At 44.6% G+C, this 15390-nt stretch overlaps 1 protein-coding gene across 4 annotated transcripts in view; it reads right to left on the bottom strand.

Annotated features, from left to right (window-relative positions):
* Positions 1 to 15390, bottom strand: part of CEP164 (centrosomal protein 164) — a 393961-nt gene that overhangs the window by 260653 nt on the left and 117918 nt on the right. For 3 of the 4 annotated variants that reach the window (XM_069224719.1, XM_069224720.1, XM_069224718.1), the window contains 2 exons: positions 13332 to 13469; positions 6852 to 6929 (listed from right to left, as the gene is read on the bottom strand). In XM_069224719.1, the coding sequence (XP_069080820.1) occupies positions 6852 to 6929; positions 13332 to 13469 (216 nt within the window). Of the gene's footprint in view, positions 1 to 4425; positions 4537 to 6851; positions 6930 to 13331; positions 13470 to 15390 lie in introns of all 4 variants that reach the window. The other variant, XM_069224717.1, reaches the window with a different exon arrangement.

The following is a 15390-nucleotide window of genomic DNA, read 5'->3' as shown; positions in this document are numbered from 1 at the left end:
AAGGTAAGAATAGCCAGAACATACCGGGAGAAACATTGGCTAGGATAAAGCACAGCACAGCCAGAAAAGCAATACAACAGACCGAAGCAGGATAGAATAACCAAAGCAGAGCTAGGACACACCATGGGTCACCACAGAGCATTAGACAGAGCACAACTAAGATAAGCCAGCACCAATCGGGCAGAATACTGGTTTGAGCACCGTCAAGACAAGACTGGTTTTGACTGCACAGAATGCGACAGTGCAAAGAGAGGGCATCTCAACATCGATCAGAATCATGAGAGACTATGGGCCCCCATTTTTGCTCCTCAGGAAAGCACCACACACCAATTTATTGAGAAGTTGGACAAGAAAGGTGGGGTGGGGGGGTGGGGGGGGAGCGATTGGTGCTGGGGGGAAGTTCAGCCAAACCAGCAACAGGAAGATGTATGGTGCATGGGGAGTGTGCCAAAACCGAAAGTAGAGTGGAACTACAGGGCTCAGGAAGAGCACTGTTACGAAGATCAGAAAGAGTGCTACCACCACCAAACATGGAGACCGTCACTCTCCAATGTGGGGCCAGGTGGAATCTTTGGGGTCAGTATCGATGCTGAATATGGAAATTGCCACCTTTTCATAGGGTGGAGTGGCATCACTGAGCTTAAGCAGACAACATTTACCCCCAGGGAACAAATGGGGAGAAAAAGTATCACTGCACTATACATAAACATATGCTCATGAAGGTTTCCACATTATACAAGAAAGTCTGCAGCGATTGAATGTGGAATGGTGATGATATGGCAATGATCAAGGGATGTTTTTCATTCAATATGCCACATTGAAGTGGACTTTCCCCTAAACTCTTCTTAACCTTCCTAATGTAATGAAATTGCAACTGAACTCCAATCTTGCCTATAGTATGCAAAAATACTGCATGCATGTTCATGTTTGATAATTGATAAGCCCCTTCCATTACCCATGCCATGTCCCAGTGGCATAGATTCAGTTGGCTGTCTTTTATAAATAACAGAAAGCTTAAAAGGTCAGAGGAAAGAAAGAAGAAAAGAAATAGAGAGAAAGAAAGAGAGAAAAAGAGAAAGAAAGAAACAAGTACTTTTCGGCATTACATGAGGATATTGGGGAAACCTCTAAATGAGGTACTTAATGTCAAAGATTTCCCATGCTTTTTTAATGGAACTTTTTAAAGTTGAGCAAGAGTACCAATCTCAGATATCCCATGAAAGGCTGGTTGGGTTTCCTTAGTTTCCTCTTTCTGCATACAATATTACCCACTGCTCTTCATCAGTAATTATAAGTCGTAAGAGGACAAGAGACACTAAAAGGAAGCTCAATGCTCTCACACAGTGAGTCAAGGCAGCTGTTCAAGAGACAGAATTAAAAGAACCTGAGAAGGATGAGAGTCAACTGGGAACATATCTCCAAATGTTTGGACTCTATGCTCAGCCTGAAGATGTTCAGATGACCTTTTGTTTCCTACTTGTACACACTGTGAAAGCTGCCTTCCTCCTCGTCTTGCCCCCACAGTGGATCTTTGGGTATTTTATCCAATCTTTCTGGTTTTCTTACTGTTAGTTTTACCAGCATTTTGATATGTTTAGTCGCACAGTGTCACTTCTTTGGGACCATCACAGTTGAGAAGTAAGCTGCAGCAGTACAGCTGGTCTTCAGAGATCCAAAAAGAGTGCTGATGCATCACTGAATGGACAGATGTATATGAGGATGAGGTGGATTGTGTCTATTAAGGCTGTTCAACTGTCTACCGGTGTGTGCAACACCAGCAGGGAATTATGGACAGAACAAGAGCAAGTCAATAGTAGGATTCTGTTTTTTAAAAATAACTTAGCACTGGTTATTTACAGCAATAGAGAAATGTCAGAACTGAGGTAAATTTACCGGGTGTGGCCCCAATAATTTGGGGGTAACAACACCTTTCTTAAGGGAAGGACCACTTAATTCTGCAGAAACACAGCTTTTTATGCACATACCACAGGCAAAGAACCTAGAACAGAAACATAGCATCACCGGGGGTAAATGTAATATTAATAGAAAGACATAATGCTCGTTCTGCGAAACGTACCACTATCCTCAAAACCATGAAACCTAGATGGAGGGAAAGAGATGGAATAAATTGCCAACCTTTAATTCAATACAGACAACCTAGATGTTTAGTGATGCACTTCAAAATGTTTTGGGTTGTTAGCATTTTCTAGGAAGAAGGTCAATAAGCAGCAGTCAGAAAAGCAAATAACTAGAAAAAAGTAGACGCTGAAAGCAGCTGTTGCTTTGGGAAAGTTTACAAGGCATCTACAAAATGGGTTAAGGCTTACTTCGCCTCCGTGGGTTCTGTTGTTTTTGTTCCGACCAGCTATCCCTGATCCAGAAGACTTAACCACTTGTTCATCTTCAGAAGCTGTTTTCCTTCTCTGAAGAGCATTTTCATCCAGGATTTCCCTTTTGGAGTCCATTCTTGGGGACACTGTTGCCATTCCTCCTGCATCCTGCAAATTGCTAAATAGTGCAGCCTCTGATGCTATGGTGCCTTGTACTCCATCAGGCAAAGATGCACCACCCCCAATGCTGCAGGCATCACCTTCCTTGGGTGTCGTTTGGACAGGTTTGCGGAGTAATTCTGTAATATTTGGATCCAAAGTGCAGATTTCAGCCTCTAGGGTGAAGGCAGTTTCATCAGGAGTGGGAGGACAAGCGATGTGTGAGTTCATAGAATCGTCTTTCCTTTCCCCAGATTCTGTGTCTTTCATGCACTGCTTCTAGGCAGCAAGTTAACAGAGTAAATAGGACATTTTAGGATCTTTGGTCACACACTGGTGAGGTCAATATCATGTTGCACAAAGAAGGGTGGGGTATTGGGCCCTGAAAAACATTGTCATTTATTAAACATGACCAGTCTGACCTATGCTCACAGTCCAAGAACCTCATACCAGCCTATCTCCTGAGAACAAGGAACTTCAGTTCTGAACGATGGCTCTGCAGCTCCATGTTTATTTCCAGTTAGTCGAGTACCTTGCAGATCATCTGTGTACTCTGTCACACTCAAGTGCCTCTAGGAGTGAAATACAGAGGTAGGACAAGGATCATGTCATTTCCGGAATGAAGACAATCTGGAAATCAATGCCTCAAGACCTCAGAGGTGAGAAGGCAATATAAAATGCACAGGTTTAAGGTGCAACACCTTTTAGCGAAGACCAAACGATCCCAAGTTTAATGATCTCAAGTTTGTGGTTTCCTTCTCTCTCTAGAAAACAGTGCATCACATTCCTCTCAAGAAGTCTCACAGCTTAGTACCACCCATGCCCGGTGACATCTGATGAAGAATAGAGCACTTCCATCTAGCTCGCTCACTCCCATGTATATTGAGCACAAACAGGCAGTACCTCACTGCCACAATTGTTTCTTCAACAAGGACTACCACACAAATCTGGAACACACATGCATATGCCCATCTGATACAATGCTTAAAGCAAACTAAGCAACTCAATGTACTTCTGGTTACTGGAGAAACATTTAGGTAAAGGCACCAAGTTACAGGACCACATTTGCCCTGGCTCTGCTCATTTTAACAGACCATCTATCTGTAGCCATCTGCATATCTGTGTGCACTTTCTATTGATGTTGATGGCTCTTAGAGTCTGAGGTTATGTTACCATGCCTTAAATACTTTAAGACTTATGTAGCTCTGAGCCATTAGTCACTTTGCTAGGCCAAACATCTGCTGCAAAGCTCTAGAATCATCTTCCTCTTGGCAACAGACCAACATTCAGGGACTTCAGAAACCTAAATTGTGTTCTTGATTGAATCCAGCACCCCCAGACAAAGCCATCACTTACTGCATCTTAGCTAATCATTAAGACACTTACATTCCATAATGCTAACCTGTTCTAAGCATAGAGGGAACTATACACTCGTTGTAGGATAACAATTTGCACAGCTCAGGTCTTTGTTCAGAGGGTGAACAACAAATGTTTAGAGCCGAGAGAAAGAATGGAGACAAACCTAGTGCTCTGTATGATACAAAAGAGTGGGAGAATTGAGCCAAACCTAGAAATCAGCATCATAGAAAAGAGACACCACACTCGGTGACAGAGAAATAGATATGCTTGACGTTATACAAAACTTCTGAGATGCATGTACTGTGTAACTTCTACTTTAATTTTTCTGCACAAAAAATACAGCTAGAAAAATTAAAAAAGACTGCACCCACACACAGACTAACATCAGACCCAGTGATGGGTACAAAGCTAATACAAGCCGAGCATACTACATAAACGCATGCCCTCACAGGAAGGGGCAGTAAACACTATACAATGACTCCCATCACACAGCACTCAAGTTAACCTTTAACCACACATGGCTTCGGATACAACTTGGCACTAGCCAAAGATGCTACCGAAGGCACAGTTGAGTCACCTCTCGCAGACTCTCTGCATCTTCCTCTGAATCCCTGAGATGGTGGAGCTCGGATTCTGTACCCTCATCCTCGTGAGTGCCAGGAGCCACCCCCTCCAGTTCCTCTGTCTCCTAAGGGGGCAATATACAGCCACTGTGTTTACACCCAACCTATCAATAGTTATCAGCCTTGAGTGTATACTATAGCTTATACATTTCACTGCACAATACATGCTACAACCTTTTGTGCAAAGCTCAACAATCAACTTCATGCAAATACTCAGTGCATAAAACAGTGTGCTGACCTATTTTTGATAATTTGATCATGATCTACAGAACATTTCCTCAAATCTAGTAGCAAGAGCCAGGTGCATTTTTCAGAAAACATAGCAACTAAGATTATAAATCATATTTATATGTATCTGCAATATTTCGTATGTAATGATATTTGAAATCTCTGTAAAAAATTATCCAATTGATAGGTTTTGAAGTTATGTCTATGGTCATTAGTGACTAATGTCCACACTTAATAAATATTTTAAAACCTTGTAATTGAAGAAATTAGGCGAATATTGTGGTGCATTTTCCCAAAAGTGCTGTTTCTCAGTGGCTGCCTATAGTGTGAAGTGTTTAGTGGCGTTCCCACAATTGTGGCTGAAAGTGAGCAGGTGAAAAGGAGAATCTATCACATCTGCTCACATCCGTATGGCCTTCGGATGTGTGGCAAAAATGCCAAATTGTTGAGCATTCCCAATTCCAAGCCCTTGCATACATTATTTGTTAATTGTGAAGATAAACAATCAATGCTCCTTGGTGAGCTATACAGGACTGCTTCAGTTTAAAGTGTATTCCTCAAAATGCCCATTTCTAGCTATCACTAACTACTATACTTAGGTGCATAGTAAAATAAATCCCCCCAAAAAAAACCCTAATGGCAATTTTCACATTCTCACCGAAACATGGAAAACAAGCTATTACAGGAAATGAAGGTATAATACTTCTGTGCATGGTCATATATGACAGCAGGAAGGTGAGCAATGAAGAAGGCTATGCTACTTTCCTTACGTTCAAATCCTCCCACAACATAAGGCGCTGTCTATATGAAGCAATCGGCATAGGATGCCCACAAAAAGAAAAAACTCTGCTGATTTTGGTGGATCAACTCTTCAAAGGCAGAAACTACTTACCCTCAGGTGGGTGCTTTTGTCCAACACTAGGCCTCAGAGAAAGTATGAGGAAAGCATTTCCCTTTGCCACTATTCAAATCATTCCCTTTTGCACCAAAAATAGCATTTCTGGAAACACAAGGTGAAAAAAGAAATTCCCACAGGATAAAAAGGCAAGCTGCCAAGTTACTTGGTGGAATCACCAACTAACTAGATACACAAGGAAGAGCAAGTGCAGGCAAAATGTGCACAAGTGAAATCAGTGCTGGAATGAACTTAAGTGGAATTTTACTGGACTCTAATGCCCAATGTTCAACAGCAATGAGACAAATTCACCATAATACGGCTGCTTTTCTTTGAACCTACTTCCAAAATCAACTTACATGTCGAGACACTTCCAGCTTTGTAGGATCATGTGTCCTCAACACATTTGTTGTAGCTGAATGACATACATAGGAGACTCTGGATCCACACATTGGTTGAGCAAAGAGAGATGGATGGTTTCCTGCTGACATTCTGTGGCTCTCAATGGTACTGATGTATTCTGTCAGCCAGGGACACAAGACTATGGCAGACAATACCACACAAGGAGCTTGTGACAGAAGAGCACTGAGACCAGTCACTCCACAGTCAACAGACTTCAGCAATGCAGGTGAGGTTAGCAAAAATGTAACGCCACTATAGATGCACTATGGAATGGAGTCATCACGCATGGCCTCTCACTCTCAGCCACCCCGTCCCAGACATGTGTTCCCACTGAATGTTCAGTGAACATCCTCCTTCTGCATGGTTTGACTGCAGTAGAGCTTAAAACACTGAGGTCATGGTAAGAACGACTCTGACTAGCATTTAATTCAATGCAGTTTACACCAGTCCAAGTCTGGCACTGGCCCTAGGCAGGATCTCAGACTAGGTGCAAAGGGCAATTCCAACAAAAAGAGTTTAGTCTGCTTACCAACATGATCTGAAAGTGGGTGCTTTTGGAAACAAAGAATATGCTGTAGGGAGGAAGGAAGTTGGGGAAGAGTGGCCTTGAAATGTCTTAATCAGAACTAGTTCTCTACCATTTGAGATCAGCTCTTAGCCATTTGCCAAACCTCCTACCGCCCTTCAACGAGTATTATTAAATCAGCCGTAACCCACTTCTTCGCATATGAGGCAAGGGACCCCGCTTCTAGTAGTTTCATAGGTGGGAGGCACACACAGAAGCTGATTTATGGCAGCAGCCAGTCTTCCTGCATGATCACACACAGGTGAGTAGTGGAGACATGAAAACCTTACCTCATATTCGAAGCCTCCACCTAGAGAACCGATGTCCATGTGCAAATTCTTAAGGAGCCTTGCTGACCCCCGTGGGCTCTGCAAGAAAAGGACAGAGGCAAAGTCAGGGCACTTCAAATGGAAGTCAGACACTGTCCATGCAATATTAATCTACAATTGGTGGGGTATGCATAGTCTATGCATCCATTGTAGCATAAGCAGTAGCCATTTGCAACAATACATGCACAAATCAGGAAGAGCACCAGCAGTATCGATGCACCTTCGATCCTACTTATATCAAACAATCACAGCACAAGCAGCAGTGATGTGTTAATGACCCGACATGCACAGATCTACAACATAAGCAGCAATAAATCAACCCTCACCATACAAGCACTAATTGATCAACATAGGACAATGGTGATGCAGTCATGAATCTATGTGCAATAAGCAATGATCGTACAAGCAGTGATATACAACCTCCACCCTATATGCATCAACAATCACGCCACAAACAGTAACTATCCAACTGCTCCATACATTGCTAGAACTACCACTGCATAACCTCTGACGATGCATCCACAACCAACTTGAATCAAGCATGCACTGTATATCCTGCCACCACCAATGCATAAAGTTATCACAGCACAAGCAGCAGTGATGCAAAGCCATCGCTACATAAATAGAGCAAGAGCAAGTACAAAACAAATAGTGGAAACGCAGTAGTCCACCTTCCATGCATATATTGAAATCAAAGCACAAGCTGTCCAGGCGCATCTCACTGCCCTAAATACATTGACCTACCACTGCTTGAGTAGCAGCAACTTATTTTATTTATATGGTGCTTTCATCAATGCTGTAAAAGTACAATAAACAGTGACACAAATATTCAAAAAGAATTGCCGCTAGCAGAATTAAATTAACAATGGAAAGAAACAGGAAGAAGATATGGCCTCTTAGTAGGGAACAATACGATTGTTCAATGAGAAAGAGCAAACTAAATGAGGGACAGCATTCCAGTTGGGAGACTGTTCAAAGCATACAGGATGGAGTTCAGGGACGATGGGGAGATGCCAGAAGAAACTGTGACAAATTCAACAAACAACAAGGTGATGGAAGGAGTGCTTGAATTAACCTCAGACACTGGCAACCGCTTGGACCACATTTCAGTCCGCTGTTCTACGTCCACCATGTCACTTTAGACAGAGACCAATCAGTACTGACCCTAGTGCTCATGGGAACAGAACAGTCCATCTCGAACTGCCAGGGATGGACGCCTTTAAAAGGAAAAACTAACACTACCAGATCAGCCTGGCATTTCAGGCAGAATTGTTCATAATAAAGAAGAACCACACCGTTTTGGATATGGCTGGTTCCTGTCTGAGGTGGAATGGCTGGCAAAAAAGATTGACTGAGCTGGCCCCAGAATAATTACCAGTGAATGAGATAAATTCAGGAATTCAATCAATCACTATTTTGTGCTCCTAGTGCAACAGCCTATGTGTGACAGATATGCCAAGACATGACTCCCGCACTCATTGTGTCACGGGTAACAAGTGGCAGACAAGTCACAGATAGGGTGAAACTGATCTGGAGTTGCTTGCGTTGTGGTTCAGAGGGGAACCCATCCTGGCACTTCTATCTGGACTGTTCCTTTTGGTGGAAAAGCAAGGCAGATTTGCAAATGGCTGATTCGTGCCTGAAGTGGCATGGTAGGAAAAAATCCTTTGACTGAGATGTGACCGGAGTAATTACCAGTGGCTGAGATGAAATTCAAGCATTCAACCTATCAATTTTTCGTATTCCTCTGAAGAAACTGTGAAGCAGAATGTTAACAGCAAGAGGGAACATACAGAGTGATAAGGGGAAAAACATCAGGCGGAGCAGGCCTGTTAATATACTAAATGGGATTAGATAAAAAGCAAAATGGGATGAAAGGAAGGAAATGATGACCATAGATGAGAAGCAAATGGAAAGCTGACAGAGGCAAAAGGAGAAAGACAGAAGAGGAGTTGGATTGATGAGTTGAAAACCGAGGGAAGAGGGGCAGGGATGGCGACAACAACAGAACAGAAGTAGTAAAGATGTGAGAAAAGAAGAGTTGTGATGAGTAGCTTAGCTTAGAAAGGAAGACAAATATCGTTTTTTTGCAGGCTGTATAGTTGCAAATAATGAAGGGAGGTTGAAGGGGCAGAGAGAGGGGAAATAAAGAGAACACTAAAGAGACAAAATAGGGAGGCAGACATGAGGAGAAGTGTGGGAGGAAAGAACAAGATCTTGGTTTTGCCTTTATTACAATTAAGGAAATGGGGACAGGCGCCACATTGTTTATGTTGCTATGAGAAAGAGTCAAAGGAGGAGAACCATAGCTCTAACATTTGTTTAAAAAAAAAAGTTGAGCACAGTCCAGAGACAAGATGAATAAGGCCAGAGCAGGAGGATAGATAGAAAAGAACAGGGGACCTAGCTGAAGTGCTGGGGAAAATGATAGCAGAGTGAGATAAAGGAAGAGTTTTATACTGTCCAAGACATAGTATAGGAGTGAGGAGGGAGGTGCAAAGAGACCTACTGAAGGTGGACATCACAGATGCCCAGTAAAAAGGTACAAGAAAGCAAGCCAGAAAAAGCAAACAACAAGGTCAAAAACATTGGAAAGATTGAGGTGGGTGTGAAAAAAAGGAAGGTTTCTTGTGCCAACTCAGGGTTAGAGATGCACATAACTATTGTAGCATGCACCAGCAATGCACCTCATTAAACATGCATGCAACAATAACAGCAGAGCAGTGAACACAACCTCCATGCTAAGAGTACTGGGTTTTCAAAACGTGCAGCAGTAGGGATGCATCCACGATTCTATGTGCACTGACTATTGGCAGCAAAGCAGCGATGATGCACCCCTAGATACATAGAATTATCAGAACCTGAGAACCCACACTGTCAACCCTCACCCTACAAACAATGTTTGATCGCATCTGGAGCAGGGACAATACATTCCCCCACCTTACATGAATTAAGCAATCTCAACACATGGAAAGAGGCATCTCCAACCCTACATGACTCCTTTGATCACACCATGAATAGGGGTGTATCAATCAGCAAACCTGCATGCAGTGAGCGATCACAGCATGAGCAGTGATGATGGATCCTTCCACCCTGTGTTTTATTTATCAAGTGATCCTGGTACAAACCGTGGCAGTGGATACCACAACCTACATGCTCAAGCCATCACAGCACAACCAGTTGAGATGCCATCTCACTCCCAAGCAGGTAACATTGGGGTGCTCATCTACGTCTGGGTATGGCTGGGTGGTGGAGGATAGGAAGACAGTACTATACATTATTGCCCGTTAGTTGGCTGTCTGCCAGGATCAATACTGGTGGTGCTCTTAGTGCAGCAGCTATTGAAAACACAAGCTGTAGGAAGTTGGCTCTGTATGTACTATTTCCAAGTAAGAAATAGCATGCACAGAGTCCAAGGGTTCCCCTTAGAGATAAGATAGTGGCAAAAAGAGATCATTCTAATGCTCTATTTTGTGGTAGTGTGGTCGAGCAGTAGGCTTATCAGAGGGTAGTGTCAAGCATTTGTTGTACACACACAGGCAATAAATGAGGAACACACACTCAAAGACAATTCCAGGCCAATAGGTTTTTATATAGAAAATATATTTTCTTAGTTTATTTTAAGAACCACAGGTTCAAGATTTACAAACAATACTTTAAATGAAAGGTATTTCACTCAGGTATCTTAGGAACTTTGAATCATCACAATAGCATGTACAGTTTTGGCAAAAATGGCAATAAGCTATTTTAAAATTGGACACAGTGCAAAATTCAACAGTTCCTGGGGGAGGTAAGTATTGGTTAGTTTCACAGGTAAGTAAAGCACTTACAGGGTTCAAAGTCGGGTCCAAAGTAGCCCACCGTTGGGGGTTCAGGGCAACCCCAAAGTTACCACACCAGCAGCTCAGGGCCGGACAGGTGCAGAGGTCAAAGTGGTGCCCAAAACGCATAGGCTTCAATGGAGATAGAGGTGCCCCGGTTCTAGTCTGCCAGCAGGTAGGTATCCGCAACTTCGGAGGGCAGACCAGGGAGGTTTTGTAGGGCACTGGGGGGGACACAAGTCAGCACAGAAAGCACACCCTCAGCGGCACAGAGGCGGCCAGGTGCAGAGTGCAAACAGGCGTCGGGTTCGCAATAGGTTTCAATGGGAGAATCGGGGGTCTCTTGGTCTCTTCAGCGATGCAAGCAGGCAAGGGGGGGCTCCTCGGGGTAGCCACCACCTGGGCTAGGAAGAGGGCCGCCTGGGGGTCACTCCTGCACTGGAGGTCGGATCCTCCAGGTCCTGGGGGCTGCGGGTGCAGTGAGTTTACCAGGCGTCGGGTTCTTTGAAGCAGGCAGTCGCGGTCAGGGGCAGCCTCGGGATTCCCTCTGCAGGTGTCGCTGTGGGGGCTCAGGCGGGTCAACTCTGGCTACTCAGGGGCTCGCAGTCGCCAGGGAGTCCTCCCTGTAGTGTTGGTTTTCTGCAGGTTGAGCTGGGGGTGTCGGGTGCAGAGTGGAAAGTCTCACGCATCCGGCGGGAACCGTGTGGTCTTTAAAAGTTGCTTCTTTGTTGCAAAGTTGCAGTTTCTTTGGAACAGGGCCGCTGTCCTCAGGAGTTCTTGGTTCTTTTAGATGCAGGGTAGTCCTCTGAGGCTTCAGAGGTCGCTGGACCCTGGGGGACGAGTTGCTGTTGCAGTTTTTCTCGAAGTGGGGAGACAGGCCGGTAGGGCTGGGGCCAAAGCAGTTGGTGTCTCCGTCTTCTCTGCAGGGCTTCAGGTCAGCAGTCCTTCTTTGTCTTCAGGTTGCAGGAATCTATCTTCCTCGGTTCTGGGCACCCCTAAATACTCAATTTAGGGGTGTGTTTAGGTCTGGGAGGATAGTAGCCAATGGCTACTAGCCCTGAGGGTGGCTACACCCTCTTTGTGCCTCCTCCCAGTGGGGAGGGGGTCACATCCCTAATCCTATTGGGGTAATCCTCCATCTGCAAGATGGAGGATTTCTAAAAGTCAGAGTCACCTCAGCTCAGGACACCTTAGGGGTTGTCCTGACTGGCCAGTGACGACTCCTTGTTTTTCTCATTATCTCCTACGGCCTTGCCGCCAAAAGAGGGGGCTGTGGCCAGAGGGGCGCGCATCTCCACTAGCTGGGATGCCCTGTGGCGCTGTAACAAAGGGGGTGAGCCTTTGAGGCTCACCGCCAGGTGTTACAGTTGCTGCAGGGGGAGGTGAGAAGCACCTCCACCCAGTACAGGCTTTGTTCCTGGCCACAGAGTGACAAAGGCACTCTCCCCATGTGGCCAGCAACATGTCTGGTGTGTGGCAGGCTGGTAAAACTAGTCAGCCCACACTGGAAGTCGGGTATGTTTTCAGGGGGCATCTCTAAGATGCCCTCTGGGTGTATTTCACAATAAAATGTACACTGCCATCAGTGTGTATTTATTGTGCTGAGAAGTTTGATACCAAACTTCCCAGTTTTCAGTGTAGCCGTTATGGTGCTGTGGAGTTCGTGTTTGACAGACTCCCAGACCATATACTCTTATGGCTACCCTGCACTTACAATGTCTAAGGTTTTGCTTAGACACTGTAGGGACATAGTGCTCATGCACCTATGCCCTCACCTGTGGTATAGTGCACCCTGCCTTACGGCTGTAAGGCCTGCTAGAGGGGTGACTTATTTATGCCATAGGCAGTGTGAGGTTGGCATGGCACCCTGAGGGGAGTGCCATGTCGACATAGTCATTTTCTCCCCACCAGCACACACAAGCTGGCAAGCAGTGTGTCTGTGCTGAGTGAGGGGTCCCCAGGGTGGCATAAGACATGCTGCAGCCCTTAAGAGACCTTCCCTGGCATCAGGGCCCTTGGTACCAGGGGTACCAGTTACAAGGGACTTACCTGGATGCCAGGGTGTGCCAATTGTGGAGACAAAGGTACAGGTTAGGGAAAGAACACTGGTGCTGGGGCCTGGTTAGCAGGCCTCAGCACACTTTCAAATCATAACTTGGCATCAGCAAAGGCAAAAAGTCAGGGGGTAACCATGCCAAGGAGGCATTTCCTTACACAAGCACATTGCAAAAAGGCCAAGAGCCAGGCACTGAGGCAAAGTAAAGTCAATCACCACCAACATAAGAATGAATAAGCATGGGTTTGTGTGTAAAATCGGGGAGATGTCACAACAAACTGACAGCTTTACTGAAAAGCTAAAAGGGCTTGAAGTAGTCAACCAAGAGACAACTTTACATTCAGAAGCCGGTCAGGAATTCTCGCTTCTTCAATGAGCCACCAGTCTTTGTCTTTAATGCCCATAATAGTAAAGGCCGGAGTCATCAATTTTGTCCTGGAGGAAGACACTTTAATATCTGCTGGTTCCCTTTAATGTTCACAAACTGGTTGATAACTGGCATTGAGGGAAAGGCCATCAACAATTATGTTTAAAATTCCTTGATCAACTGCCTGGCGGACTCACCTGCTCTTCACTATCATCATCATCCCTTTCCTCGTCTTCCTCTTCCAGTCCAGGTAGCCCCAACGAGATCCTCTCCTCTTGTCTGCCCCCGAGGGTGCTCTTTGTGAAGGTCTTGGGCTTGCCCAGCAAAGCAGATGACTGCAAACAAAAGAGATAACTCAAAATGACGGCAGAGGAAAAGTAGTTTAATTCTGGGTATGCAATTGCCTCTTAATAGATTATTCTGTCTATGGCTACAGGTTTCAAACTCCAAAGCAGAAAGCACAGCACGGTGATCGCACCACAAACTATTTGGGTTAGCGAGGAATTCAGTAGTTCCAGTAAACTACAACTTAATACCTCTAGAGATGGATTTAAAGGGGCCATCCGCTGAATGATGTTTCAGTGCAACTCAAATCCCAAGCCGACATCTTCAATGTTCTAGAATGCCTATTACTGCAAAATGTTAGAGATGCAGGGCTGTGTAAAGAAAGCTGTTTTTCTCTATGCTGGATACGCCCACTAACCTTTAAATCTTGATTAAGAGACCTGGAGGAGGATCTATTTATTCAGTCCAACTCCGCTAATATCAGAAAAGACACAGCATATTTTCAAATAGTGTAGGTAGTCAGTCTTTTTTCCTTTTATTCCGAACAATGTTGATTACTTTCTAGCTATATGTGGCATTTAATAAATAACAGTGTTTTAGGTAGACATACAGACAGGTAGACAGACAGACAGATATGTTGCTTGGACACAGACTTTTAATTTCGTAGTAAGAAGCAGTGAACAGACAACGTTGAAGAGAGACTGAGGGCACAGGTACGGCAAGTCCAGGAACAAGACATAACCTATGTAGCCTAAATAGCGAATCTGAAGAAAGACAAGTTAAAACCATGTGGATATTTTTGACATAGCTGAACTCAGAAGAAGGCGCCCTCATATACACTAAATGCTGGTTCCACAGCAAAGCCTATTTTAATACACTTAACTGTGCACTGGTGCAGTGAAATTGTACCTTGCTGCATTGATTCAACCTGTTTTACTTAGGTTTGTCTGTTTGATGACCACTCCGCAGCACTGGTGCTAACATCCACAAGTAGTGAAGATTTGTTTTACATTGGTCTGTGCTCCAAAGCCAGGCAAACCACTAGGGCCTGTACCAGTGAGTTAACCTTTTGAGCTGAGCATTTCCTGCAGAAATATGTGCATAACCAACGGGACAGGACATAGTGCTGACATAGTCCCGACAGGAGATAGTTTCATCTTCCATAACAGGGTGAATCACTAATTGGGCAGTACCTATACCAATAAGCTCTTTCAATTTTGGCTTAGGGTTAGATCTTAGTGGAATAAAACACCAGCCCCAGAGACCTGTGAGTATTTGACAGATCACTGGTTTGCATCACTGCTGGGCAGACTCAACCCTTTGTCCTTACAAGGATGATACACGTATGACTGGGTAGTTTATTAGCAACACTTGCTATGGAAATGCCAATTTGCACTGGACAATGAACAAAATGATGTTATGGTCATGATTAGCTTTTTCTGCAGAAGGACACACGGCAACGTAGCCCAAGTGATCCCCAGTGGCTGACATTAATTCAAACATTCAGTCTATCACTTTTTACTTTCCTCAGTGAAGCGCGTCACGTGTGATGGTTTGTCCACATGTCGGTCCTATGCTCAGGACCCAGGCTATAGCTCACTGACGAGTTCGAAATCGGTCTGAGGCTGCTTGTGTTCGGTTCGGAAGGGGTGCTTGCTTGGCAGTTCGGATTGGTATATCCCTTAGGGAGCAGGAACAAGGCTGATTTGCATACTGTTGGTCTCTGTCTGGAGTGGCACACTGAGCGAAATACGATGGTCTCAAATGCAGCCATGGACAGTTATCGATGGATGAAATTAATTCAGGTATTCCACCCACAATTGTTCAATACCCTAAGTTCAAGTGCCAGCTGTGGTCATGCTTAGAGTGGAACCACACAACCAGTCTGCCGACCTGAAGACTTATGAGACCTCCTTCATGCCAGCAGGGACAGTTCAGGTAGCAGTACCAAATCTCACACACAAGTTAAGG

This window comes from Pleurodeles waltl, chromosome 3_1 (assembly GCF_031143425.1).
Source record: "Pleurodeles waltl isolate 20211129_DDA chromosome 3_1, aPleWal1.hap1.20221129, whole genome shotgun sequence".
In the NCBI taxonomy this organism is placed as follows: domain Eukaryota; kingdom Metazoa; phylum Chordata; class Amphibia; order Caudata; family Salamandridae; genus Pleurodeles; species Pleurodeles waltl.
Note: the sequence above shows the minus strand (reverse complement) of the source record. Positions and strands in the feature narration are given on the sequence as shown.